This window comes from Patagioenas fasciata, chromosome 4 (genome assembly GCF_037038585.1).
Source record: "Patagioenas fasciata isolate bPatFas1 chromosome 4, bPatFas1.hap1, whole genome shotgun sequence".
Classification (NCBI taxonomy): domain Eukaryota; kingdom Metazoa; phylum Chordata; class Aves; order Columbiformes; family Columbidae; genus Patagioenas; species Patagioenas fasciata.
The window spans coordinates 18,538,936-18,566,189 of NC_092523.1; the positions used below are offsets into that span (position 1 = coordinate 18,538,936).

The 27,254-nt window shown below is 36.4% G+C and overlaps 1 protein-coding gene across 15 annotated transcripts in view; it reads left to right on the forward strand.

The window, feature by feature from the left end:
* Positions 1–27,254, forward strand: part of SLIT2 (slit guidance ligand 2) — a 263,667-nt gene that overhangs the window by 225,497 nt on the left and 10,916 nt on the right. For 11 of the 15 annotated variants that reach the window (XM_071807351.1, XM_071807349.1, XM_071807352.1 and 8 more), the window contains 7 exons: positions 1,183–1,322; positions 5,147–5,173; positions 14,041–14,134; positions 15,939–16,076; positions 16,166–16,406; positions 17,679–17,809; positions 26,750–26,904. In XM_071807351.1, coding sequence (XP_071663452.1) covers positions 1,183–1,322; positions 5,147–5,173; positions 14,041–14,134; positions 15,939–16,076; positions 16,166–16,406; positions 17,679–17,809; positions 26,750–26,904 — 926 coding nt within the window. The remainder of the gene's footprint in view (positions 1–1,182; positions 1,323–5,146; positions 5,174–14,040; positions 14,135–15,938; positions 16,077–16,165; positions 16,407–17,678; positions 17,810–26,749; positions 26,905–27,254) is intronic. The other 4 variants (XM_071807345.1, XM_071807348.1, XM_065836607.2 and 1 more) reach the window with 1 other exon arrangement.

Consider the following 27,254-nt stretch of genomic DNA (forward strand, 5'->3'; position numbering starts at 1 on the left):
TCAGGCATATCAGGTCAAGACAACATAGTATTGACTCCATTATGCTAATTAATAGCTAGCTAGATCCCTGCTGAAAAAAATCTCACAATTCATCTGTTGTTGTGTGTATTACTTCAACAAACAGCATGTAAATGATAAAATGCAAATCCCAGTGAAACAGAAAATTAATGATTAATTTGAAACTCACTATGCCAGCAGATAAACATGCTGTGAACATTTTTAATCTTGAGTTATTTAATCACACAATACAATTACGCCAGATGTACTTCATGAATTATGAAATAAAGTTCTTTAGCATTCTTATGTGAAATTATTAGTCATTTAATAATCAACACCTCAAGCTTGTTAGAAATGACACTTCAAAAAGATGCAGTTCACTATCCTGCAATTCATTATGACATTATTCTTATTTTTACTCTAAATTCTACCCAAAGATTAAATCATTTTCTATTAAAAATTAAGTATATACATCTTACTACTATGCCTCTAGAATTTAAAGTGACATAGTCATGTCTCAAAATTTGACCTTTTTCATTTATTTGTTTGAACACTACATATTTTGAAAATCAATGCGATCTTATAATCAAAGCTGCAGAAATTATGGATAGTGCCTGTTACATGCAAATGTATGTGTAGTCAAATTTGAGTGATCTTTTACATTCACAATCTAATTTGATGTATTTGTTTTGTATAGACTTATGTAAAAGCAAAAAAAAATTACTGCCTTGAAGAGTTTATACAAGCTTTGTTTTTATATATGGATGCATGTATTATGCATGGAATCTTAAACAGAACTTTATATTGGTTTATTTAACTGAATGATAGTGGAATACTGATTCCACAGTCTTTTACATGTGTTTAACTGTTAAAAAAAATCACTTTCCATAAGAAATATAATCTGATCTTACAAGATGAAGTTAGTACGCTTTTCAAAAAGAATTTTCAGTGATTTAATATAAGAAGCTCCTTAAACTAAAAATTAAAGCACAAATTTAGAAGCCTTTTTTCTGTAATTTAAAATATGAAAAATAAACATTTATTATATGGTGGCTTACATTATAGCAACCATGTTCCTTTATGAGATAATGACTATGAGTTATTGTACCTGTTAATTGCAGAACTTCTTGTCTGGTCTCCCCAGCTAAAATGTCAATGTGGTTAGTTTTATTTTCTGTATTACAGGTGCACTTGTGCAGATGGATTTGAAGGTGAAAATTGTGAAGTAAATGTTGATGACTGTGAAGACAATGACTGTGAGAATAATTCTACTTGTGTGGATGGAATTAATAATTATACTTGCCTTTGTCCACCTGAATATACAGGTAGGAGTATAAGAGAAAGTACAAGTAATTCAAGAATTCCGAGCAGAACAGTAATATTCTTCAGTTTTACTTAAAACCAAGGTTCTCCACATATTTCTCTCCCGTATGGCTTGTTGTGTTGTAGATTTAATGCCCACTCATTAGTTCCTTTCTTAGTTTTGAAATTACAACATTTGGTATTTAAAAGCTCATTCAAAATGTGTCTCTCCCTACTGTTTACCTAACCCAGACACCCCAATGAAGAACCTCTGTAGCTGCAGAAATCTGAAAAATATTCTGCTTTTATCCTGTATGCCTCATGTTACCTACTGGGCAGAAAAGAATCTGTCTGTGCCAGAAGGGAAGTGAATTTGGCATCCTTGAATGCTGTCCTACCCTCTGTTAGAAACATTAATTTGGAGTGCGATGCTTTCTGTTCTAGTATGAAAAAAAAAATCATTAGAGAGTTTCTAATTATTTGTTTCTCTCAGTTGGCATTCCCCTCTCTTTGAGACAGAGAGTCTTTGTTTGCTGTCACCATCTCTGTGGGAATGGAAGATAGTTAGAACAGCAACACTGGAGAACAAGAAGTAGGATCTATTCTTTACATTGGTCTGATTCATAGTTTTTCTGACTAGATAGATCTATTTTCTGTCAGCTAGTTGACCACTAGGAGAACAAAGAGCCTAAATTCACAAAACTATTATTTGAAATGCATAAAAAATAAATGTAAACTCCACCATAATTAACTCTACTCAGTCATCCTGTATCTTTAATCTATCCTATTGTCTCTATCCAATGAGGTTTTCAGTATCCTGAGGGAGCACTAAGTTTGAGCTCTGGAAAACTGAGAGGAGAGGTGAACTCCTGAATTACTTTAATTTTAGAAAACATAGCTAATTCCTTTTAATCCAAGCTACATCCATCATTAGTTCCACAACCTGTTGGATTGCTCAAATGTTTTATGGTATTCAAATCTAAAGTCAATATTTAAATCTTGGAAACCCCCAGTGAGTGAAGATGACAAAACACAGGTATATAGGAAATACAGCTTCATAATCTCATGTATGTATTCATCCTGTACTTATGCTGGGTAAATGTTTGGGAGAAATTTCCCCATATAGCATAAGCTATAATATCTACAGCAATACAGGTTAAAAGTGTAAGTAGCCAGAATAAGGTATTTAATAATAAGTGGATGGTCCATATCTGGAAGAACAATCTTCCGCTTAGACAAAATACTATTTTCCCAAGTACTGATACCTTAATACCTAAGAGCAATTGACAATTCAAGCCTTAGAAACAAATAATAGGTAACAGCATCAGTAAGTAGAGACAGGTGTTTGCTATTTCTCCTATAACTGTATTTCAGCTCTATGTCGGTCAAGCTTCAGCTCCCCTGGGATCGATTGCCATATCCTTAATAATGTGATCAGATGTTCTACTGTGTAGGCTGGAAGAAAGCAAACCAAAGTCACATCAGCGCAGTATTCCTTTTCAGTGGCTTCATGCTAAGAGGTTTCATGTATCTATTAGATAGTGGGCAATTCATGTGCACATGCATTCCTTCTCTGCAGCTTTGCAGGTGTTTTTGTGTCATTTGTTTCTTCATTTTTGACATTACTCTAGATGCATTTAACTGCTTGAATCAACAGCTTGCTGTATTCACAGTATGCCATGGGAGAGACCGTTTTGTATTGAATATCCATGGAGCAGATACAAAGGCTTGTTTTATATGTGATAGCCTCAAACTTTGATTAAGTATTGCATTTCTATAGTGTGGTTACTGAAATTTGCATTTTACATTTACAATTGAAACAGCAGTTTTAGCATTTCTCTATACATATATATGGGTAGAGCTAAAAGGAGAACATAAACATTAACATTTTTGTCTATTGCAGTTGTACTGATTCACTCAAAACACAAGAAAGTGTATTTTTTAATTTGATTCATAATTGTGGGAAATTCTCAAAGGACAATGCTATCAGTTTACATGGCAAGAGTTTTTCTTTGCTAACTGTATTTCAGAAAAAGGGATTTGCTTTTACTGATGCAATGCCTAATCATAATTGCTACTGAAGTCACTAAGTCATGTGAGTAGGTGAGAACCTTCTCATCAGCTCTAAAATAAAGAAAAACAATCTACTTGTAATCAGTAAGTTTAATTGTTCTGTTTTTCAAAAAAGTTGAGCATTTACATTATCTCATCAGATTTTTTCCAACACCTTACCAAAACCAAAGACACGTGGTTTTTAAACATATAAAACATTGAACTAATTGAGGGGTCTCCACATCCGTCATCCTTGAGCTTGCATAATAATTAAATAACCTTCAGTGTTAAGAATTAGACTGGCAGTAGTCTGGACACATCAGGAGCTAGAAATGGTAGTGTTCAGATATAAGGTAATCTTACAGTTGCCTCAAGTGTCTGTGAATTACCAAAGTATTTATAGGATTTTTTTTTAATTTCTCTGGCTTATAGCCTAATTTGAAAGATAAGTAACAGAATCCCTGTCCAGTATGGATACAGTGCTTTTCATGAGGAACTTTGTAAACATTTGGATTTTGGTATCTGTTCTAACAGGTTAAAATCAAATCTGCATATTGCTAATGTGTTTTGTTTTGGTTTTTATGAAAGGTATTTTTCATTAGATAAATTAATTTAATGTGCTAGCTGGGCAAACTTACTAGGAAAACAGGCTATATATTTAGTAGGTAAAAATATTTTTAAATTCAAAGATACTTATCTCTAGTTCAGAACGTCCCTGAGCTGTTAAGTTGCTGGAGACTAGGACAGCATACATAGCAGGAAAATACCACCATAGGCTTGTCCTGTCTTCTTTCAATTCTGTGGGCAATACTTCAAATTCTCTTGTGTTCCAGATGTCACAGCATATATATACTGCATGTAGAAGTGGACAAGCCCAGAGTATTTTTCTGGGTGAATGGTTATCTGCAAATATGCTTTAGATTTCAGTAGCACAGTATAAGGAAGAAATCAGCTGAAACCTGGTTGTATGAAAAGTAAATCATTCTTCTTTAAAGTTTTATTTTCATGTGGAGGGCTTGTTAACTTCTCAAATTAAAATACATGCAAAAGCTTTGAAAAGTCTTGTAAAGAATGTTACAGTGCAAAACCAGTCACTTTTTGACTTTCCTAACAATCCCTTGAAAATTTGGAAGTGTGAAAACACTTCTCAAGTACAGTGTTGAATTAAAAGAAACAATTAAGAAAGCTTTTTTTTTTTTTTTTTTGCCTAAGAATCAGGAATACATTTTTCTCTGCCTCAGTTAAATTTTGCATTACCTTCACAGCTACAGGTGGAAAGACAAGAATGGTACTTGCACTATACCATGAGCTTTCTTCAGATCACAGACTAACTCTGGGACAACAGTATAAGCCAATGGAATCAGCAGACACTCAGAGTGTCTGATGAAACCTTGAGAAATAAAACATTTAAAATACCTCACTATGTCCTGCACTCTTTAACTTTGCTATTCTCTTAACATTATCATCTCCTTTATTTTAATCTCAGTCTAATACACTTCAGGTCATTTTATGTACACTCTGCAGATTACAGATGATCATTTCTCTTGCTCATTACCATCAGTCATTAGATCACAGATCTAACTGATCCAGAAGTAAAACCTTTCTTATGCCACCAGTGGCATGGACTTCTTACCTTTCCTGTTTGTTTTGCTCTGCTGTAGGTGAGACTCTGAAGCTTGCTTCGTTTTGTTATATCAACCTCTCTGCTGCTGTAGTTGTGCATTAGCTTGATGTGCTATGCTGTTGTATTACAATGTAAAAAGTCTCTTGTCTCTTCTGTCTTTGTCACTGCAAGCTGCTAATCTGAATGAAGTGGAAAAAGGTCAGTTGTCTTTAAAGCCTATTTTCATGTACTTTGGTTTCTCACTTTCCTTTCCTTAAAGGTGCATGGATTTGAATTCTTACAAATGATCAAATATATCATATATAGATATAATTTAGAAAGCTCACTGCAAATCCTCAAATTAGGCACTTGGCTCTTGCTGTGAATACATCAGAAGAATGTGGTTGAACATGCAGATCGCTGTGCAGGAGTACTTCAATACTACCTTCACTGTCTTTTTTTCAGATGTATTAAAATTTTATGCAGCCACTGACAGGACTAACAAAAAAGTTTACATGGTGATCTTCTGAAATATTTATTCTTATCACCTTCAACACATACCTTGGTTCTGTTCTAATGTATTCTCTGGTTTATAGCACTGTTTTTCTTTAATTTCTTTGTTAGATTTTAGTACTAGAAAATATGCTGGAGTTTAAAATGACGGTCTTCCTGCTTATCATTTCTGTGGCCTTTTTTTGGTGCAAATATCTATAGAAACTGAAACTACTACAGTAAGCTGAGGCTATGGTACAAGAAAGGTAATAGTGTAGGAATTTATGACACTTACTTTGGGTATTCCTGATGTGTTTTTCTTTCGAGTTTCTGCCTAACACCTATCTCACTAGCAGACGTAAAACATCTTCTGTACAATCTGATCACCTGTACAATCTGGAAGCTAACATAATCATTATGATATATTTATGAAGTTGCATATTTAGTTTTAAAAGCAAATGTAGTACTGTATTTGCCTTTAATTTAATTTGATTAATATATTGTGCAGTCTATAAAGCAATATTTCACTAGTAATAAAAATATTTTCATTATCCATGAAACAGCATGTTGAACAAGACTGCAGTTATACCATCTATGTTGATTAATTTAGACATTTGATGAATAATTATTGAAACTTAAACTCTGAGCCTAAATTTCCTCTGTAACTGACAAAAAAACCAAGGTGTTTCCAGAAAGTTATTCCATCCACAGATGTTCCATGCTTAAAGCTGTATTCCATTTAGACATGCTCTCATATTTGCATTTTATTATTACTAATGTGGACAACAGTTTACAGTGTCCTGTTTTTCTTTCCACTTCCTAAGTTGGGTTTTTTTGTGTGATTGGTTTTGTTTGTGTTTTTTTGTTGTTGTTTGGTTGGTTTTTGGTTTTGTTTTCTATATTGTTCTGTTACTATCCCAGGGTGAAATTGGTTGATTTTATGAAAGAGTATTTGTCCTTAGAAAAACTAGAAAAAGTGCAAGCTCGATATAAATAAATACAAAAGTTGAGTTCTTTGTTACTCTTGTTTTTAATTTTTTTAAAGGAAGCAGATTACACTAACTACTTCAACATCTGTCATTCCTGGGGAGAATTTTGCTTTGTCATTGATTTCCAGTAGCATAAATTACAGAATTTTAGGATTTACTTCTGGAAATGAAAAAATTAAATTCTATGTCCATGAAAAATAGCTTTTCAAATGGAATATAAAGGGAAGATGCTACTATGAAGAGACTCAAGTCTCCATTTCAAGTTCAGGCAGCTGCTACCTGTGTATAATTAGCCTTGTTGATAGTTTAAATGTCTTTAAATGTGATTAAAGGTAGAAAAACAATGAATCCTAAACAGAACTGTAGTCACAGTAAATGTATTACACAAGTGTAATTATTTATTATTTATTTATTTATTTATATTATTTATTATATCAAGAACAGATTTCTCACAAACAAATTATCAGACACCCAGGGGATGTGAACTGAGTTCAGCATCAAAATCAAGCAGATGTGTATGTGATACAGATTTGTATTAACTTACCAGCTGAACCTGAAAGTTATTAGTGATCTACAAGATACTTGGAGGATTGGATTTTAGTAGTAGGAAATAAAAGGATGATTTTAAGTAATCATCTCAGTTTTGACAAGCCCTAGACACACATACACACACACACACACACACACACACACATATATATATATATATATTTTTTTTTTTTTTTGTATTTTGCAAAACTTCATTCCATGGCCTTCTAACTACTACAATAAAGGAGTTGAGTTGCTATTATACTTTCAATTCACTTGGTAATCAAATAAGTACCTGCCTAAAATTTAAGCATGCAAGTAATCAAATGCAAATCATGACATATCAAGCTTGATAAAAAGTTTAACTATTTTATTGAATCAGGATCATAATCCTCATTCTTGTAAGAATTACACACAAGTGTTACAGCTTAGAATAAAGAGATACCTTGGCTACTCTTGCTTTTCATCACTCATATAATTTTCTGTTTCATCTAGCTTAATATACTTCAAATTACTATTCTATATTTAAAGCTCAAGTATTGAAGTCATTTTATTGCATTTTCATAAAAGAGGAATATACATTATATCCTAGTAGCTACCTGCTACTAGTTTGGTCATTGCCATTAATGATGCTGATCTATGATCCATCATTTTGTTTTCCTTAATTGTGTGAAAGCTTACTGGCCTTAAAGTTAATATTTCTTTGTTGTTGCCAAACACCATATGTAAAAACACTAGAAATGTTAAACTAAAGAAACTGCATCTTACACTGAGATCCACAAGCACTGTACACAGATGAACAGAGTTAAGCAGTGGTGAAAGACATGAACAGTTCAGCAATAAATTGGATCTAGAATTTTACTTTAAAATCAAATTCCAAAAAAAAAAAGTTCAGATTTGTGGTTATAAACTGCATCCTACTGTGACTGTGAACTTTTTTAAATTTGCTATTCTTGCAATTATCATTGTCTGTAATATACATTTGTTATATTAGCTTTGGAACAGTGAATAAGTCTTCTACAAAAATGTGATGTTGATAATGAAAACAGAGAATTCTTTCTTTTACATTCTGTCTCTAGCTTTTATTCTAATATCATACTCAGATTTGCTAATACACTAGTGATTTTAAGTTTGTTTCTTCAGTAAGCTTGCTTGTAATTAGCAATGCGCTATTATATTCAGAAGCCCCTGTCTATTTGTGTTAGAGCTCTCATCTTCATTCAGAAATACAATGGCTGACATGGCTGTATTTGACCGTATTTTTTATTTATTGCCCAATTATTCAAAATAACAATGATGTAAATCCTTTTTCACCTCATTGCATTGTTCCTCATTATTTGTGGTGCTACATCTTTATATATTTGAAAATCCAGAGTTAAGTTTTTCTGTGATGTATAATCTCACCAAGACATAAGAGTGAATTAGCATACACAGAAGAAACACAAAATAACCTGTGAATCTGGCAAACTTATAACTTTGGTTGGTTAATCAAGGATTGCACACAATTAATCATCTGTATTTAATAGTGCTGTCTGGCTGCTCAAGTCTGCATCATCCTCTAGATCTAGCTGCAAAACCGCAGTAAATATTCCAGTCTTGACCTTGGAGGGTGGTGTTTGTTTGGACTGTGCCGACCACACAGAGTTCCACTAGTTACAGTGAGACTCCATACCAGGAGCCAGCCTCCCCAGCTTAATTAAGCAAGATGTCTTATGAAAAGAGTTATTGCTGGTTCTGATTAAACTTTGGAAGCTTTTCATAGGATTTTTGACACTTTATCCACTGCTTATTTTTAAACAAACTAGTCTGTTGCTTATTTTCCTACATAGAGAAATGTTCCCATCTTTGAAAAACATAATTACTTAGCCGAGCTCCTACAGAAGCCTCAGTTACAATATTATTAGATGTCTAAAACAATGTACACACACATTGGTGTCAGGCTTCCTTGAACTGAGACATTAGTTTCACAATCTTTTTTCATTATTTTCAAGTGTAGTTTTTAAAACATTATATTATGCTTCCCAAATCAGGGAACTCTTGAACATTTCCCTTCAGTAAAGCCAAGTAGCCTAACTCAGTAAATTTGCTATTTCCTTCAATGAGTATTTCACTTTCATCCCTATCTTTTCATTTCAGCAAAATTACTTTCTCCCCTTCACCTTGTCTCAGTTAAATTCTGAATAACACACTGGTTATTCAGTACCACAGAAGAGATGTTGCTTTACCAGGAAACTATTCTTCAGTGGTTTAGATTCCATGTCACATATTTTTACTTACCTTCTCTATTAATTTTTCTGTGAAGAGTTATATTTTGGTTATGGGAACACTCCATTCAGAATATAAATCTGTTAACAGTACACATGAAGACCTTGAGGATTTGGGTTATTTTGTTTTGTTGTGGTATTTATATTTTCATTCGGAAGCGTACATAGTTTGGATTCCATCTTGAATTTTTTCTCGTTTTTCTTTTTACTGATCTTGTGTGCAAGTGTACCATGAATTCTACTTTTTCTTTATAATGAAAGTTTGTACTTCGCCTAAATCTGACTCTTGTGTTCATAGGGTTTTTAACATTCGTTTTTCACTGCATGGACCACCATGTTTACCATGTCCTTTCCTTCCCTAGGCTAGTTGCTACTGGACTGTTTAGCTGGAAACTCACTCCAGTAATATGATTCTGACTTATTTCACAGTGCATACAACTTGCAAATGTAATGGGAAACTTTCACTCCTTTCATACTGTCACAGAACAAAAAGTCCTGTCTTTTAAAGACGATTGGGTTTTTGAATCACTGTTTCTCTTGTTTTTCAGTCTGTGCACTTTTCTACAGGGTACTCATACCAAAGTCTGACCATAACATAAAAAATATCTGATGATGTTTGCAAGCCATTTGGCTGCAGTAGGCCTGGTAGTGTAACATTGATTTGAAGTGGACATTTTTCAAAACTGTAAGCCTGTTTCAAACTTAAGCTTCTAGCTTGACGCTCAGTCTTTATGTGGGATTCACAGCTATGACTTGGGAATTAAGACTTTTCAAGTGCCTCTAAGCTTTTCATGAGGTTGATTCAGCTTTCAGTGTAGTTCAAAAGATATTAGGGCAATCAACCTATGACTACTAGAATCAATGGACTCTAACTAAGAAATCATGTATTTTGTAAGTACCTGGATGGGAGGAAATTAAAAAAATGGACAGGCTTAGACACCACTCAATAAAGCTGTTTACCAGACAAAAAATTTCAGAGATATGTGCCAATAATAATCTAAGCCATGGCCCAATTATGATCCAGTAGAAAAATCAGTGCCAGTTTGGTAAAGTTGACAGCAGTACTGAGATTGCTTGCTCCTATTATGCCAGTCCAACTTTCCCTTTTTCTAGATACTTTGGGGATTTTCTGCTGGACTTTTACTGTGATTCTCACTAGAGACAGAAAACTTCCAGGCCTGCCTGAAAGATATATCTTGTATATATCAGATATATCAGTATATCTTTTTCAGAAAGTCTCTGTTATAATGATAGAATTAATAGTCTTGGGAATGTTTAAAGGTGGTTTTGTACCAGTCTTGTAAGTACTGAACAGCCATATTTATATTATTTATAATTGGGGTGTCTTATATTTTCCAGTTCCACATATAATTTAATATAGAATATATGCCATAAGAAGATATTTGCATGAGGAGGGGGGGTCTATATATGCATATATATACACATATATGTTGCCACACATACATTTCTAAGCCACACTAATGTGTATAAACTACGTTAAAAAACAGTGATTTTTGCATATTCCACTTCATGTTCTTGAAAATCTGAAATCTCTGTTCCCATATTTATATCTTACTCTTACATGTTGCTGGCCTTTAGACGGATTTCAGATATTACAAGTTCTGCAAACTGACTAAATGTTGGTGAAGAATTACTTGCTCTTGTGCATGTATTTGTTTGAACAAAACCCTTTGAAAAGAGAAAGGGATCTGTTTTTTGTTTGATATATCGTGGGATGCAAAGAATCCCTGGTATTTCAGGATTCTGTGTGCACTGACCTAGTCATAACAGTTGCACATTTCCAGACTAATAAGTCCATTGAGAGTTTGAAGAGGCTTTGAGGATAGAATTAAAATCCTTTGTATTAGTCATCTCAGTGGCCTGCATTTGATCTCCATTCAGTTTCCTACATGTAATGACTAAGTTAGATTGATACTGACAGTTTTCCTGAGGACTGTAAAGTAGCCTGTATTTAAAGGCCATTTTCTTGTGTTAAAGCTTTATTTGGTTTTGTAGGGAAAACGCACTACTTGCAAATTGGTAATGTGCTACAATTTTTTTTTTTTTTAATTTTAAACAAAAAACAAACAAAAGCAACCAACCAAAAAATGTGATACAACAAACAAAACCCATCACTTTGTGTAGAACCAGTCTGGATCTTTTGGATGCCTCCAAAGTACTTGTCTAGCTGGTTTTGGCTTCTCCTCTCATTTTTTAACATGTAAAGGTCCAATGTCTGATCACACTGAGCATACATGTTTTGGAAGTGTTTTATCCAACATAACCATGTTTGGCTCTGGTTCAGTTTTGCCTTTTTCTCTGTCCTTGCTTTAATGTAGACTGTTTCACAGCTCTTTAAAGTTTTTATTTATTTGTCTGTCATTTGAAATAAGTTCAACATACTCTAAGAGATAAGTCCTAGAAATAATATCTCAAGTAGTCAGTATTCATATTCACAATATGGAGTTTTGAATGCTAGTATGTAAGCACACTTGCTATGGAAAAGACAAATGGAACTTCACGTACTCTTGTTTATTATGATGTGTACTTCTGTAATTCCAGAGAAGCCCATCTAAGAAAGAGGGCAGCTTCTGCATTGTGCTAGGCACTTGGCAAGGAGCAGTGTAATATGTCAGAAATCTTATTGCTTAATGACAGTAGTAGCTGATGAGCTGATACATGTACTCATATGTATTCTGGAAGATATCTTCATTTATATACTCTCTCCTAAATCGCCATTCCAGTGTTGTTATCCTATACCTTTCTCTCTCCAATTAATCTGTTCCTGATTCTACCCCAATTGTGTCACTAAATGGTCTGTCCTTCTTTCCCCATAACCGTATTCATGGTGGTGCAGTCTTTATCCTCAGTACTGTGTTAACAGTTACAAGACAAGGTGAAGCCATTATATGCTATTTTAATCTCAGGCTGCCCTCCAGCAGATAATGATTCTTCACCTAACTACACTGCAGGCCACTACCACACTCAGATAAGTAAAAGTGAGGGATATCAAATATTGTGCCTCTTTCAAGGAAAGTTCGACTTGAGCAGTGAAAGCATCTGCTCATCCACAGCTGTCTTCTGGTATTCATCATTTTGGTGTACAGTTCTACTAGTCTTTGCTCACTAGCTCTTTTATTATATGACAAGTGACAAGGGGCAACCCTACTCCTTCCATAGTTTTAGGGCTTGATAGACCTGTGAGTCCCTAAATGCAGCAGGTACAGGTTTTATACCTGTTGATTATGCACATATTCTTCATATGGATGCTGGAATAAATATTTCTATCTTACAAACTGGTGATAAACTTTGCGAGTGCACTGTTCACAGAATGTTAGAATCTTTTAGGTTGGAAAAGATCTTTAAGATCATAGAGTGCAACCGTAAACCTAAAACTGCTCAGTCTATCACTAAACCATGTGCCTAAGTGCCAAATCTACACATCTTTTAAACACCCCCAGGGATGGTGACTCAACTACTTCCCTGAGCAGTCTGTTCCAATGCCTGACAACCCTTTTGGTGATGACCTCCTTTGGTGCAACTTGAGGCCATTTCCCCTTGTCCTATCACTTTTGCTTGGGAAAAGAGACCAACACCTTCCATATTACAACCTCCTTTCAGTTACTTGTAGAGAGTGATAAGGTCTCCCCTGACCCTCCCTTTCTCCATGCTAAACAAACCCAATTCCCTCAGCTGCTTCTCAGAAGACTTGTTCCCTACAACCTGCGCCAGCTTTGTTGCCCTTCTTTAGACATGCCCCAACAACTCAATGTCTTTCTTGTCGTGAGGGACCCAAAACTGAACACAGTATTCAAGGTGCAGCCTTGCCAGTGCCAAGTGCGGAGGGGCGATCACTTCCCTGGTCCTGCTGGCCACACTACTCCTGATACAAGCCAGGATGCTGTTGGCCTTCTTGGCCACCTTGGCACACTGATGACTGATGTTCAGCTGGCTGTCAATCAGCACCCCCAGATCCTTTTCCACTGGGCAGCTTTCCAGCCACTCTTTCCTGAGCCTGTAGTGTTGCATGGAGTATCTTATTAGTTCAGGGAACAAGATGTTGATCTGTTCACTCGCCTGTAAGTGTTTAATTGTCATAAAATTGCAAATGAAATTATATTTAAAACATTCAAATATTTTATAGATTCTAGAGCCCGTGTTGGAAATTAGAGCCACTGTGAGGCTTCTAGCGACGCAGAAGGGTAGACATTTGACATACATTATTTTTTTATTTTCACAGAACAGATTATAAATAATTATGGTACATTAACAAATGCAAAAATTGGATTATCATATTTAAGAAAAAGTAGACAGCAAGTTTTCATTTTGCGATAAATGGAATTGTATTGACATGCAGTGATATATGCAGGGTTTTTCAGGTAATAGTTTACTTATAGTGCAAATCTGGGTATTTCTGTGTGTAGTGTGCTAAGAAGTAAATAAGGGAAAAGCATATTGGCTTGTTTCTCCTAGTGAGGAGAGATTCAGTCACTAGTGTTTTGCTATACAGTGTAGCTAGATAAACATTGTAAATAAAAAATATTTTTTCACAAAATTATCATTTATATCCATAGTTGATTCACATTGAACTATTTTTTTAATAAAGGAGTTATCAGAAAGATGAGTGTGTGTTGTTAATATTTATTTATTAATATTTATTTATTAGTATTCATTATAAAGGTAATATTTGTTACTATATCATTAAGTATGCATTTTTCAGTTTAAAAAAAAAATGTTACTTTTAAAATAGAAACAACTCTTTTCAGGTTACTGTGATATTTTCACTGAATTGACAGAATACGTTATATTTCAGGTGAGCTCTGTGAGGAGAAACTAGATTTCTGTGCTCAAAACCTGAATCCTTGCCAGCATGACTCAAAGTGTATCTTGACAGCCAAAGGATACAAGTAAGTCTACAAGTTCTGTTCTCAAGATACTAATTTCAGTTATTATCAAACATTACGGCAGAATAGGCCATTATTTTCATGTAGATCTACATTATTATCTTAGATACGTTGTACGGATTTTTACTGATCCTTAACAGTTCTAATTTCAGCCAGATTTTAAATAGGAATACAGAGTAGAGCAGTTAGTTAATGTGACAGTCAATACAAAACTCTTTTAGTGGCTTGGACAGGAGGAAAATAATTGCATTTCATTTTAGTGGACTAATTATGCTGCTTTCTGAGAAGTAATTGTGAAAGACCTTATTAGGAAGGCATACTGAAAGATATAAACCAAAAAAAGTCCAGCCCCAGGAAAACTAATCTTAAATTATACCATATCTTTATCATAATTAATTAGTATGCACAATTTAAACTTGTTGTAATAGGCTTTAGGTTAATAAAGACAGGAAACCTACAGCTTCCAATTGTTGTCATAAGCACCTGTTTTATGCATGGTATGCTCTTGTGATAAAATCTTATACTTATGAAATGATATTTTATTTCAAATGTGGCAAAAAATATTTAAAAATATTAAGTATTCAAATGCACATGAAATGAAGTTGATAATTTTCAGCTGGAAAGTAGAAAACTTGTTAGATTTAAATTGATGTGTGTTATGGTTATTTTCTTCATGCCACTTCACTAAACCTAGATTGGCATCTTATATTTTACTGCCTTGTTCATTAATCTTCCATGTTACCTTCTGAGATTTTAAATCAGAAAATAGCAGATGCAGTAACTTCAAGCATGTATCTCACTTATTCAGCTTTTTAATAGCATGCTTTTTTTTTTTTTTTTTTACTTTTCTTATTTGTATATGTATTGAATAAAAATTGAGGCATTTGATTGAAGCACTTAATTGAAAGTTACACAGCTATTTAAAACCACTCTTGGCACTTCAGTGCAAATTTTAGATACTCAAAGAAACAGCACCAAGGAAGGAAACACAAGATCTAATTAAATCAGTTACATACATCCTAATTTAAAAAAAATGTGGATGCATGAATTAGTAATTTTTTCAATTCATTTTTCACAGAGTTCTGGTCATTCAAGCAGTCTAATATATGAGAATTCCCTGAAGAACTGCCACTAGCTTTAACAATGAGAGTTGCATGGGGAAAATAAGAAAAAAAACTAAAACAAAAAAACCCCATTACATACTGTCTTGAGGATCTGCTGTTTCTAGTTTAGTGGGGCTCAAGGAGGGCAGAAGGTTGTGTTTTGAGACTTCTCTTAGGCCACTAACCATGCACCTATTTATAGTAAATCAGGCTGGTGGAACTTGAAGGGGAAAAATGTATGTATAATCACTAAACTGTATAAATGCAGCCTTCATCCATTCATAGCTCTTCAGCTGACAAAGAAAATACCCAGCAGTATAGTACAAACCTTGGTTTATTTGTCTCAGTTTCAGCAACTAAGCATATTGATTATTTTTAGCGTTTGCAGTCACTTACGACATCCTGTAACATTCTGCATTACTCATCAATTCCAAGAACTGTCAAAATGATTCATGAGGGCTTTCTAGATTTAAACCACAATTCAGCAATATAATGGCAGATGAGTAGGTATGTGTAACTAGCAAACCTGTATTCACTACATATGCAAACTCCCATATAATAACATGATTAAGCTACATTGTCTTTACACACAAAGTCACAGTAATGCATTTTTTTTTCTTGAGTTTTAAATAATTCAGTAGTTCCTTAGCTTTGTCATAAGTATACGGTATTGCTAAAAGACAGTGTGCTATCCTGTTTCACAGATGTGATTGCACACCTGGATATGTAGGTGAGCATTGTGATATTGACTTTGACGACTGCCAGGACAACAAATGTAAAAATGGAGCACAGTGTACTGATGCAGTTAATGGATATACATGTATTTGCCCAGAAGGATACAGGTGAGAATGATCTGAAGACAATACAAACATGTATGTCTTATATCAAAGTTGCTTTTCCTGGAGATACTAATTTTTCTGTTTGTATTTAGTGGCTTGTTTTGTGAGTTTTCACCACCAATGGTTCTACCTCGCACCAGCCCTTGTGATAATTATGAGTGTCAAAATGGAGCCCAGTGTATCATAAAAGAGAGTGAACCCATCTGTCAGTGTTTATCAGGCTACCAGGGTGAGAAATGTGAAAAGCTGATCAGCATAAACTTTGTCAACAAAGAATCCTATCTACAAATACCTTCAGCTAAGATACGTCCCCAAACCAATATCACTCTACAGGTAAGATTGCTTGTGTTGCAGATTCTGATCTGGAAAAGCCTGTAAATGACTTTACATGAGGTGGGAAATTAGCCAAAGTTGTCATTGGCTCACTTAAAGAGCTTTTCAGAGTTTGGGATAAAAATCTCAAAGAGTCACTGGAATACCTCTGTATTCATATTGAAATAGATGGGCTTATTGATAAGAAAGGGGTGAGAACACAAGAGGTTCCACTTAAATTTGAGAAGAAGTTTCTTCTCAATAAGGGTAACAGAACAGTAGAACAGACAGCCCAGGGAGGTTGTAGAGTCTCCTACTCTGGAGACATTCAAAACCCGCCTGGATGCCTTCCTGTGTAACCTCTTCTCGGTGTTCCTGCTCTGGCAGGGGGATTGGACTAGATGATCTTTTGAGGTCCCTTCCAATCCCTAACATTCTGTGATTCTGTGAGATGTTGGAGAGCAACTCTGCGGAGAGGCATCTGGGAGTTCTAGTTGACGGCAAGTTGAGCATGAGCCAACAGTGTGTCCTGGCAGCCAAGAGGGCCAACTGTGTCCTGGGTGCATCAAGCACAGCATTGCCAGCCAGGCGAGGGAGGTGATTGTCCCGCTCTGCTCTGCAGTGGTGTCGCCTCACCTGGAGCACTGTGTGCAGTTCTGGGTGCCACAGGACAGAAAAGATATTAAGCTGCAGAATAGTGTCCAGAAGAGGGCTACGAAGCTGGTGAAGGGTGTAGAGAAGAAGTCAGATGAGAAGCGGCTAAAGTGACTTGGTTTGTTCAGCCTGGAGGAGACTAAGAGGAGACCTCATCATGGTCTATAGCTTCCTCACAAGGGGAGGAGGAGGGACAGGCACTGATCTCTTCTGTCTGGTGACCAGAGACAGAACCCAAGGGAATGGCAGGAAGATGTGCCAGGGGTGGTTTAGGCTGGACATTAGGAAAAGGTTCTTCACCCAGAGGGTGGTGGAGCACTGGAACAGGCTCCCCAGGCAAGTGTCACGGCCCCAAGCCTGGCAGTGTTCACGAAGTGACTGAACAACTCCCTCAGATACATGGTGTGAATTTTAGGGTTGTCATATGCAGGGACAGGAGTAGGACTCGATGGTCACTGTGAGTCCCTTCCAACTTGGGGCATTCTATGATGCTGTGAAGAGAAAAAAAATTTGTCAGGTTGTCCTTCAAGGAAGAATTTTATAATGACTATGGCAGTAAATTCAAAGATTCACTTAAAATAGCATGTTGATTTGATATTTATTTTCAGTTCTTTCTAAGTGTTTCTTTCTTTTATCTAGATTGCCACAGATGAAGACAGTGGGATCCTGCTCTACAAAGGCGATAAAGATCATATAGCAGTAGAGCTGTACCGAGGTAGAGTGAGGGTCAGTTATGACACAGGATCTTATCCAGCCTCTGCTATTTACAGGTGAACTCAGATGAAACAAATTTCCAACTGAAACACAATATGTATTAAGTCCTTATATCAAAGTCACGTTTTGGAATAGATGGTTGAAAAAAATATATGCAAATGAATGTGTTGTCAGACATAGAAAGACTATTGCCAAAAGACAAGATTTGACCTGGAAAATAACTCTACTGCAGATAAGTCAGAAAGATAATATATTATTTCATCCATTAAAACTGAGTAAGAGTTAGCTTTCAGCAGAATATTTATACGTTTGTATAAAGCTTACATGTGGAAGTAGAGTTTTTTCCATTATGTTTACTGCCAAATAATTTCCTCTTGTGCGGGGTAAAGTGCAGAACTATACTGCATAAGCAGAAATTAAATGGAAGTTTCTCTTCTCTTCAGTGTTAGGCAATCGTATAATGTGGGACTTTTCCCTGGCAGATGAAGAGAAAGCTGAAAACTTGATTCTGAAAAAAGGCACTACCCTTGAAAAAGAAATGTTGTGGGGCTTTTTGCTTCCAAAGTCTTTAAAAGGCAGAATCCACGTCTGCTTCTGGAGCATAATTTTTAAGGGGTTTTTTTAAGTCAAATTCCTCTGATTCTCTGAAGAATTACCACCTGAATTTCCAGAGAGGTTTTATGTAACTTCTCAAGAATTTGAAGACAGACATGGCAAGAGTGAACAAGAAGACAACAGTGTGTATCTAGTGCATGTTTACTTGCTGGAGCTTGTAGCAGCTGCCATTGTTCTGCATTCTATAAGGGACATGTCACTGAAAATAATTTTTAGAAATGATTGCACTTAAATGGCAATATAAAATCAAAAGCTTCAGTTTATGTATCAGGGAAACAATGCTAAACTTTGTTAGGTAATAGCACCAAGGGAAATATGATTTTAGTAGATTACTAAAAGCATTCCGCAGAAAAAAGCTCATTCCTATAAAATACAATATAAAGTTGTTTAGTAAAAACATAGCCTTTTACAATAAGCATCTTAAGGTTGCTTTTCTTTTCTGATGCAATATGGATTTCATAAGGTTTTTTACAATTCCATGACATGGTTTAACATATGGAAATCGTATATGTATTTTAATTGTATAAATTTTCATATATTAAAAATAGGATTTTACTTTACAGGAGACTGAAGTATTTAACACAAATTTAGAATTGCATGAAACATTCATTTTTCTCAAGGACTACAATTTAAAATAAGATTTTCTTTCTTTTCTATCTGGAATAGTACTAAAGAAGTTTAGATTGTTTTACTCAGCAGTTTATTTTTGTTGATTTTTATTTTGATAGGTACAGCTGTCTGAGAATAGGAAGCAACAAGAATCAGGATCATATGTAATTTCAAGTTATTTTTGCTCCTATTTGTTTAATCTATTGAGAATACTTCTTCCCATTCAAAACAAATATTTCCTTATTCAGCACTTTCTCCAGTATTACTGGAATATAATATATATTGGTAATTCACACTTGTCCATTTTAGTTTTCTAGAAAAAGACTGGAAAGCAATACTCACACAGATAAAATGAAAAACCATAAATGTAGAAGAGACTAATAACAAATCAATTAAGAAACGGTCCTGTCATGGAGGCACACCAAAAGGCAATTTTAGGCAGACAACAAGTTCCAAAACAGACTTTATTCTAGCCAGAAAAGTGTAACCAATAAACCAACTAGAAACAGGGTTTATACAATTAGTTAGCACTCCAACAACATAAAATACAGGTTTGAATATCAGTTGAGGAGATTATTGGGGTAGGACAACAGAAGAATAATAAGGATCCACAGTGTGCACACATTCACTCACAAGAAACAAAACCAGAGGCTGCTCACTCCCGGGTACCCACAAGAAATAATCACTTACCTTGGTTAGGCGAGGGCTCACACTTGCCTGGCAAGGACCCATTCAAAGGTACATCCAATAAATAAGCACTCACCCAAATGAGGAGGTGAGGCACTCTCAATCCCGGTAAGTCTCCTTAAACGGTGTCCCAGTCTAAGTGTAGGGCTCCAGTTCACAGACTCGCTACTCTGAGAAGACCACTCCAAGGGGTTCTTCAGCAGGGACCCTGTTTTATAGCCTGGTCAGATCTGGCTGTGGGCATTACAACATGGTCCAGAAGCTTTGCAGCTACTCTGGGCACCTCCTTTGTTAACCTCAGTGGGCAATGTCATGGAGCAGATGATCTTGAGTAACATCACACAGCACTTACAAAAGAACCATGTGATCAGGCCCAGTCAACATGGGTTTATGAAAGGCAGGTCCTGTTTGACCAACCTGATCTCCTTCTATGACAAGGTGACCCAACTAGTAGACAAGGGAAAGGCTGTGGATGTTGTGTACTTAGACTTCAGTAAGGCCTTTGACCGTATCCCACAGCATTCTCCTGCAGAAGCTGGCAGCTTATGGCCTGCATGGGTGTACTCTGTGATGGATGAAGAACTGGCTGGAGTTGTGGTGAATGGAGCCAAATCCAGCTGGTGGCCGGTCACAAGTGGTGTTCCCCAACGCTCAGTATTGGGGCCAGTTCTGTTTAATCTCTTTAATGATGATCTAGATAAAGGAATTGAGTGCACCCTTATTAAGGTTGCAGATGAGACCAAATTGGGTGGGAGTGTTGATCTGCTGGAGGGTAGGAAGGCCATACCAGCTGGATCATTGGGCTGAGGTCGATTGTATGAGGCTCAACAAGGCTGAGTGTCGAGTCTTGCACTTGGGTCATATCAACCCCAGGCAGCGCTACAGGCTCTGGGAAGAGTGGCTGGAAGGCTGCCTGGCAGAGAGGGATCTGGGGCTGTTGATTGACAGCTGCCTGAATATGAGCCAGCAGTGTACCCAGGTGACCACAAAGGCCAACAGCATGCTGTCTTGTATCAGCAATAGTGTGGCCAGACGGACTAGAGAAGTCATTGTGCCACTGAACTCAGCGCTGGTGTGGCCCCAACTAGGCAAGGTTCTTAGGGACATGGTTTAGTGCTAGAGTTAGGTTAGGTTATGGTTGGACTCGGTGATCCTGAAGGTCTCTTCCAACCACAATGATTCTATGACCCTGTCAATTTACTGAGGATCCCACCCCTCCTGCCCCACCGGCTGGGTGGAGGTGAAGTCACCCTGCCCTGGGATAGGGGAGTCTGTGACTGTCAGCACCTTGGTACCACCCTGGGCATGTATGTGAGGACAGGCACAGTGGATTAGAAAAGGTGCTAAAGAGCCATCAGCAACCCCATTGAAGGCTCTAGATCTCAGGGGAATGTGCAACTGTCACAGGTTCCAATTAGGTTAATATTAAAGAATAATTAGAAGCATCTCCTCTCTGTAGTTTTGATCAGCTGTTTTGAATTATGTGACAAGTGGAGAATGCAGGTGCAGTAAAAAAAGGGATGAGAAATCTAGTGAAGTGTTACGGGGTGACACAGTTGTAAGTGAAGCAGATACACACTTGTATTTTATTATTATTAACCTCCCTTTCATTTCAAAGAAGCATGATGACAAGTTTTTAAGAGGATATTTGGATATTTTTAGGAGGATATTTAGGAGGATGTTTTTAAGATATTTGAAAACATGATATAACGGTACTGAGATCAGTGGTAGCACAGTCTTGCCCTCAGGGGAAGTGCATATGTAGGAAGCAAGCTATAAATTTCCTCATCTGTATGTATGTTTGTGTGTCTAGTGATCACTGTGTATTTAAGGTTCTAGAAAGGAATGTTTGTAGCAAAGGATCTTTTACACATTATACGCTAATCTCTTCATCCTTTCCAACCTATCTGTATTTTTCTAACTTCTGTTTCCAGCCATTCCTGTTTCCAGTTCTTACTGTTTATACCTTCCTAGGATATTTGTGACAATTCCTGCCGTCTTTCAGCTCTTTACTTCTTTTCACCCCTTCATTGCATGTTGTCTTTCTGTGCCTTTTTTACCTATTAAAGCTGTCTCCTGTCATATTTCCTGTCCCTCCCTTCAATTTCTTTCCTTCCTCCCTTTTTTTTTCCTAAGCCAGCTAGATCTGATCAACTTCGTTCAAAAACTGCTCACAGACATAATCTACATTAACCTACTGATTCACTTTTCTTCTTTGTTTTATCTTTCCCAGTCTCCTCCTTGACTCAATTTCCAGTTCTGTTTTCCTTAAAATCCACTACCAGCCATTACTCCAATTCTTGCTTTATTCCAACCATTTCTTGCCCAGTCTTCTCTTTTTCTTCTTTCTCTGTAGGCCTAATTTTTGCTGCTTCTGAATGAGAACCATACAGTTTCTTCCTCTGTCCATGTAAACTTGATCTAGCTAAGGCAATACCTTCTTGTTGAACGGGTTGGGTTGGCAGACCCAGAAGTACAACTGTAGGGAAGGTGCTAAACATCTGTGTGTTGAAATACAGCCAGCACGGACAAAGAATTTGGACATCTAGCCATCCTGTTTCTGTAGACTTCCATATTTTCAAGATTTTAACACCTTGCCTCAGTATATTTTCAGAAAGGTGACAAATGGATAGACATGATGCCAGCCCCCTGCCAAATATTATGACCTACAAGGCAGGATTAATAGCGTAAGACACAGAAGTTTGTTCCCTTCAGTTTGGGAAATTATCTAGTCTGTTTAGAAAAATAAAAATCAGTTTCAGGCACCATTCAGTATGGAAAATTTTATGAATAGAAGAAACAGTTGAAGTTTACCAAAATTATAAATAGGTAAAATAATATTGTGAAATAATGTTGTGGGTTAACTCTGTAGGTAACTAAGTGCCACACAACTCCTCACCTCCCCTTCCACCCCCAATGGGACAGGGGAAGAGAAAAGAAAAAGTCAGAAAAATCACAGGTTGAGATAAAAATAGTTTAATTAAAAAGGAAAGAAGGAAAGGAAAGGAAAGGAAAGGAAAGGAAAGGAAAGGAAAGGAAAGGAAAGGAAAGGAAAGGAAAGGAAAGGAAAGGAAAGGAAAGGAAAGGAAAGGAAAGGAAAGGAAAGGAAAGGAAAGGAAAGGGAAAGGGAAAGGAATAAAGAAAGAGAGACAGAAGTGGTGCAATTGCAATCACTCACCATCTCCCACAGGTAGACTGGTGCTTACTTAGCCAGTTCCAAGCAGAAGATGGCTAAACTACCTACTCCCCCACTCCAAGCTCCATTTTACTGCTTAGCATGATGTTCTATACCATGGTATGGAATATCTGTTTGGTTAGTTCAGGTCGTCTGCCTGGTGGTTCCCCCTCCTAACTAACCTCATGCACACCTCTAAATCTATTCACTGCGGGGGCAGAGTGAGAAACAGAGAAGGCCTTGACACTGCACAAACATTATTATGTAATAGTTAAAACATGAATGCGTTTACCAGCATTGTTTTGGTCACAAATCTGAAACACAGCACCATATCAGCTATTATGGAGAATATTAACTCCATCCCAGCCAGACGCCAGACCCAGTCAAAACTGAGGTACTAGAGAGAGTTCAGAGAAAGGCAAAGAAGCTGGTGAGGAGTCTAGAGAACAAGTCTTATGAGGAGCAGCCGAGGGAACTGGGGCTGTTTAGCCTGGAGAAAAGGAGGCTGAGGGGAGACCTTATCACTGTCCGCAACCACCTGAAAGGAGGTTGTAGCATGGAGGGTGTTAGTCTCTTCTCCCAGGTAGCAACTGATAAGACAAGAGGAAATGTCCTCAAATTGCACCAGGGAAGGTTCAGATTAGGAAAAATTTCTTCATGTGAAATACTGGGACAGGCTGCCCAGGGATGTGGTTGAGTCACCATCCATGGAGGTGTTCAAAAGGCATATAGATGAGGTTCCTGGGGACATGGTTTAGTGCCAGGGTTAGGTTATGTTTGGACTCGATGATCTCTTCCAACCAAAATGATTCTATGATTCTATTCTAAATAAGTATTAAATTATAAAAGCAAACAAGTTAATGTATTGTGTTTTATTGGAGAGATATGAAGAAAAGACCATTTTAACTCATAATGTTTAAGAACTGAGAAGTTTATCAAGAGATTTACAGACTTCATTAAGTAAAGATTCATGGATAGTATAGGAAAAAGAATGAGAGGTTGTAGTCCACTGAGCAATGGTGAGGTGCCTGAAACAGAGGCCAAAATAAGGGATTCAAATAGTTACATACTATTAATTACAGTCAAGAAATGGTGTGTTGAAAAGGAATCAAGTAGGACTTGTAAAGCCTAAAGAGGTGTCTACAGTAACAACACAATAAATTTACAAACAGATTATTTAATCATTATAAATATAGAGGATCAACAATAACATCAGTCTAGCTGTGTAGAGTGAATGAAAACTGCTTTACCAATGGGATTTGACTGCCATCATCCCAAAAGCACTCATCAGTCAGTCTGAGTAACAAGATGAGATGATGGCAGTGACAAGACCAATAAAGAAAATTAATTCATTGGAGATGGTTATTTGGGAAAAGTTGATCCACTTGGGTTTTATTCTCTCTGTACATCTTTTTTTTATTTAACACACACATTAAAAATACTTTTTTCATTCTGTAAACCAGTTGTCTTCATATATGTATTGGAATTATGGGAATATTTCTTCCCAAATCATTATTCTTCTACAGAGTTCCAGAAGCTTTAAAACATTATTTCTTGCAGCTTTCCACTAGGATCTATGCATTCAGCTCTTATTTCTCCAATGGGAAATAGGCTAGAAGTAATATGAGTGCATTGGCAGGAAATATAGCACAGATATACCTTGTGTTTATTTCCTCTTTAATTTAAACCACCCTTACCTAGGAGGGCTCCTCTTTCTGCAGTAAATTTATACCAGTAAAACAGTTTGAACTAGAAGCTTTTAATAATCACTCTTAACAGAGACACATTCCATTTACACATTATGTTTTATACATCCATGGAATGACCTCTTGCTATAAAAATGCATGTTCTGTGTTGCTTTCATCCTATTAAATACTATTATGTGAAAGGTTAATATGTTGTAAAATAACATGAGTTTCCTTAGAATAAGAACATTATATTAGGGTTTCTTGGTCACTTAAGTCAAGAAGCCATATGCATTTTGCTTTCTTAGCACAATTTTTTTCCCCAGATTCATTGAAATATGTTATATAAATTAATCCTGTCACTTCTCCTATTGCTTGATCACAGCAAACAAACCTCTCAATACCTTGACTAGAACTTAGTCTTTATGAATTATGAACCCTGACCTTTTCCTTCCCCCCATGGAACCTAGCACTCCTCAAAAGTGTTTATTCTGGCAGTGTCTGCTCTGGTGTGTGTTTGCACTTTCACATAGAGCTGAGTTTATGTAAAACACGCATGCTACCATCCTTTATCCACATTGAGCTGAGCCCATCCACGTACTTAAAGTTGGTAATAAATAGCGAAGAAGCTATTTAATGTGTCACAGCTGTAAATGACCGTATTAGTGCTTCTGATCTGTTCCAGGACAAAAGCAGTTAGGTTAATTAAAGCTTTGCCAAGGATGTTATAAGATAATTTACTTGATTTTTTTTGCCTTGAGATTTAGGAAGCTAATCCCTTTCAGCTACACTACTTTTCTAATGAGAAGAGCTAACTGACTGTGTGACTGCTCAGTCCGTCTCAGGCTATCATAAAATTGGTTCATTTAAATAACGTTTTCAAAGGCTTAAACTCACTTATTTGATGGTGCCCTGAAGCAAATAAAGGTCCTCATGGGAATGGTTGTAATGTCTGGTCTCTAGACTATAGCTCATTGCCATAACTGCCATGCAACCATACATTCAGCTCTTTATTCTTCAGTGGAAAATGGGCTAGAAGTAATGTAAGTACAATGATATATTCAGCCTCAGCACTGAGTAATAATATCCTTCATTCTGTGATGTACTTCAGTTTTATTCAAGTGCATAGTAGTTACCCTGCACTTAAACATTTGCTGGGTAGATATTGAGTCTGGTAAGCATAGGCAGCCATTTCTTCCACTTAGTAATGTGTAGGCTTTTCCTGACACAACATAAGCACAAACAAGCTTTGTCTACATGACACCCTTTGGGCAGTGTTCATATCTTGTGCTAGCATTTTATATATCACTGTAGCTGACTCACGCCTTCAGACTTGCAAAATATGTATACGAAATACTATGCAACATGTAGGATACACAGGCGTTTGCGCATGCATGCGTACAAATAGTATCTTGAAATAATATTAGAATCATAGAACGGTTTGGGTTGGCAGGGAGCTTAAAGATCATCTAGTTCCACCCCCCTTGCCACAGGCAGGGGCACCTTCCACTAGACCAGGTTGCTCAAAGCCCCATCCAACCTGGCCTTGACCATTTCCAATAACAGGGCACCCACAACTTCTCTGGAACCCGTCCCAGTGTTTCATCACCCTCATATTAAATAATTTCTACTTTATATCATCTTCTTTTACTTTATAGATTCTGTCTAATTTAAATCTACCCTCTTTTAGTTTAAAATGGTTACCTCTCGTCCTATCACTACTGGCCCTGGTAAAAAGCCTCTCCAATTTTCTTATAAGGACCTTCTAAGTATTGAAAGGCCACAAAAGGTCTCCCATGAGCATTCTCCAGACTGAACAATCCCAAAACTCTTTCAGCCTTTTTTCATGGAAAAGGTGTTCCAGCCCTCATTATTTTTGCAGAAAAGCTCCAAACTGCTTTGTGTTTTCTTTCCTGCCTAGTAGATGTATTTCAACAGATGTTTAGAATATAATTTATATTTACACAGTTCATTACTTAATGAGTACAGGAAAAACTTTGAAAGAAAAAGGGCTATTTATTTGCAATACTTATTACTAATAGTGTTATTGAATGAGTATTATATTGTATTAGCTCTTAGGCATATATGCACATCCTTACTTAAAATCTAGTTTTCAGGAGACTACACTCCTGGGGAAGTTCTATTGTGAAGCTGTAATAACTGTTGAAGGGGAAGAAGATCAAAAACTATTCTATTTAAAATTAATATTAATGTTTATTTTACAGCGTGGAAACTATTAATGATGGCAATTTTCACATTGTGGAGCTGCTAGCTATGGATCAGATTCTGTCTTTATCTATTGATGGAGGAAGCCCCAAGATAATTACCAATTTGTCCAAGCAATCCACTCTGAATTTTGATTCTCCACTGTATGTAGGAGGTAAGAGGATCATACAGCTTCTTACTTACAGTTTCATAGCTGGTTTACTCTGGTAACATACATATAATAAACACATGGTGAGAGACTCCTTCATTGAGATAACACCTTAAGATGAAACCTCAACAGTTAATGTGAACAGTTTCAATTTTAATAAATAGTATATCCTCAAATTGCACCTGTTGCTTTTATATCAGTGTGGATATTTGATGCCCACTGTAAAATTCTGTAATTTTCTACTGTTGTGTACCTTTCTATTATACTGAAGAAGTGTGTTTAATATTGATTAGCTACCTGAAGATGCAATAGTCACCTATTCAGAAAACTCTTCAGGAAGTGTAGAACAGTGGCAT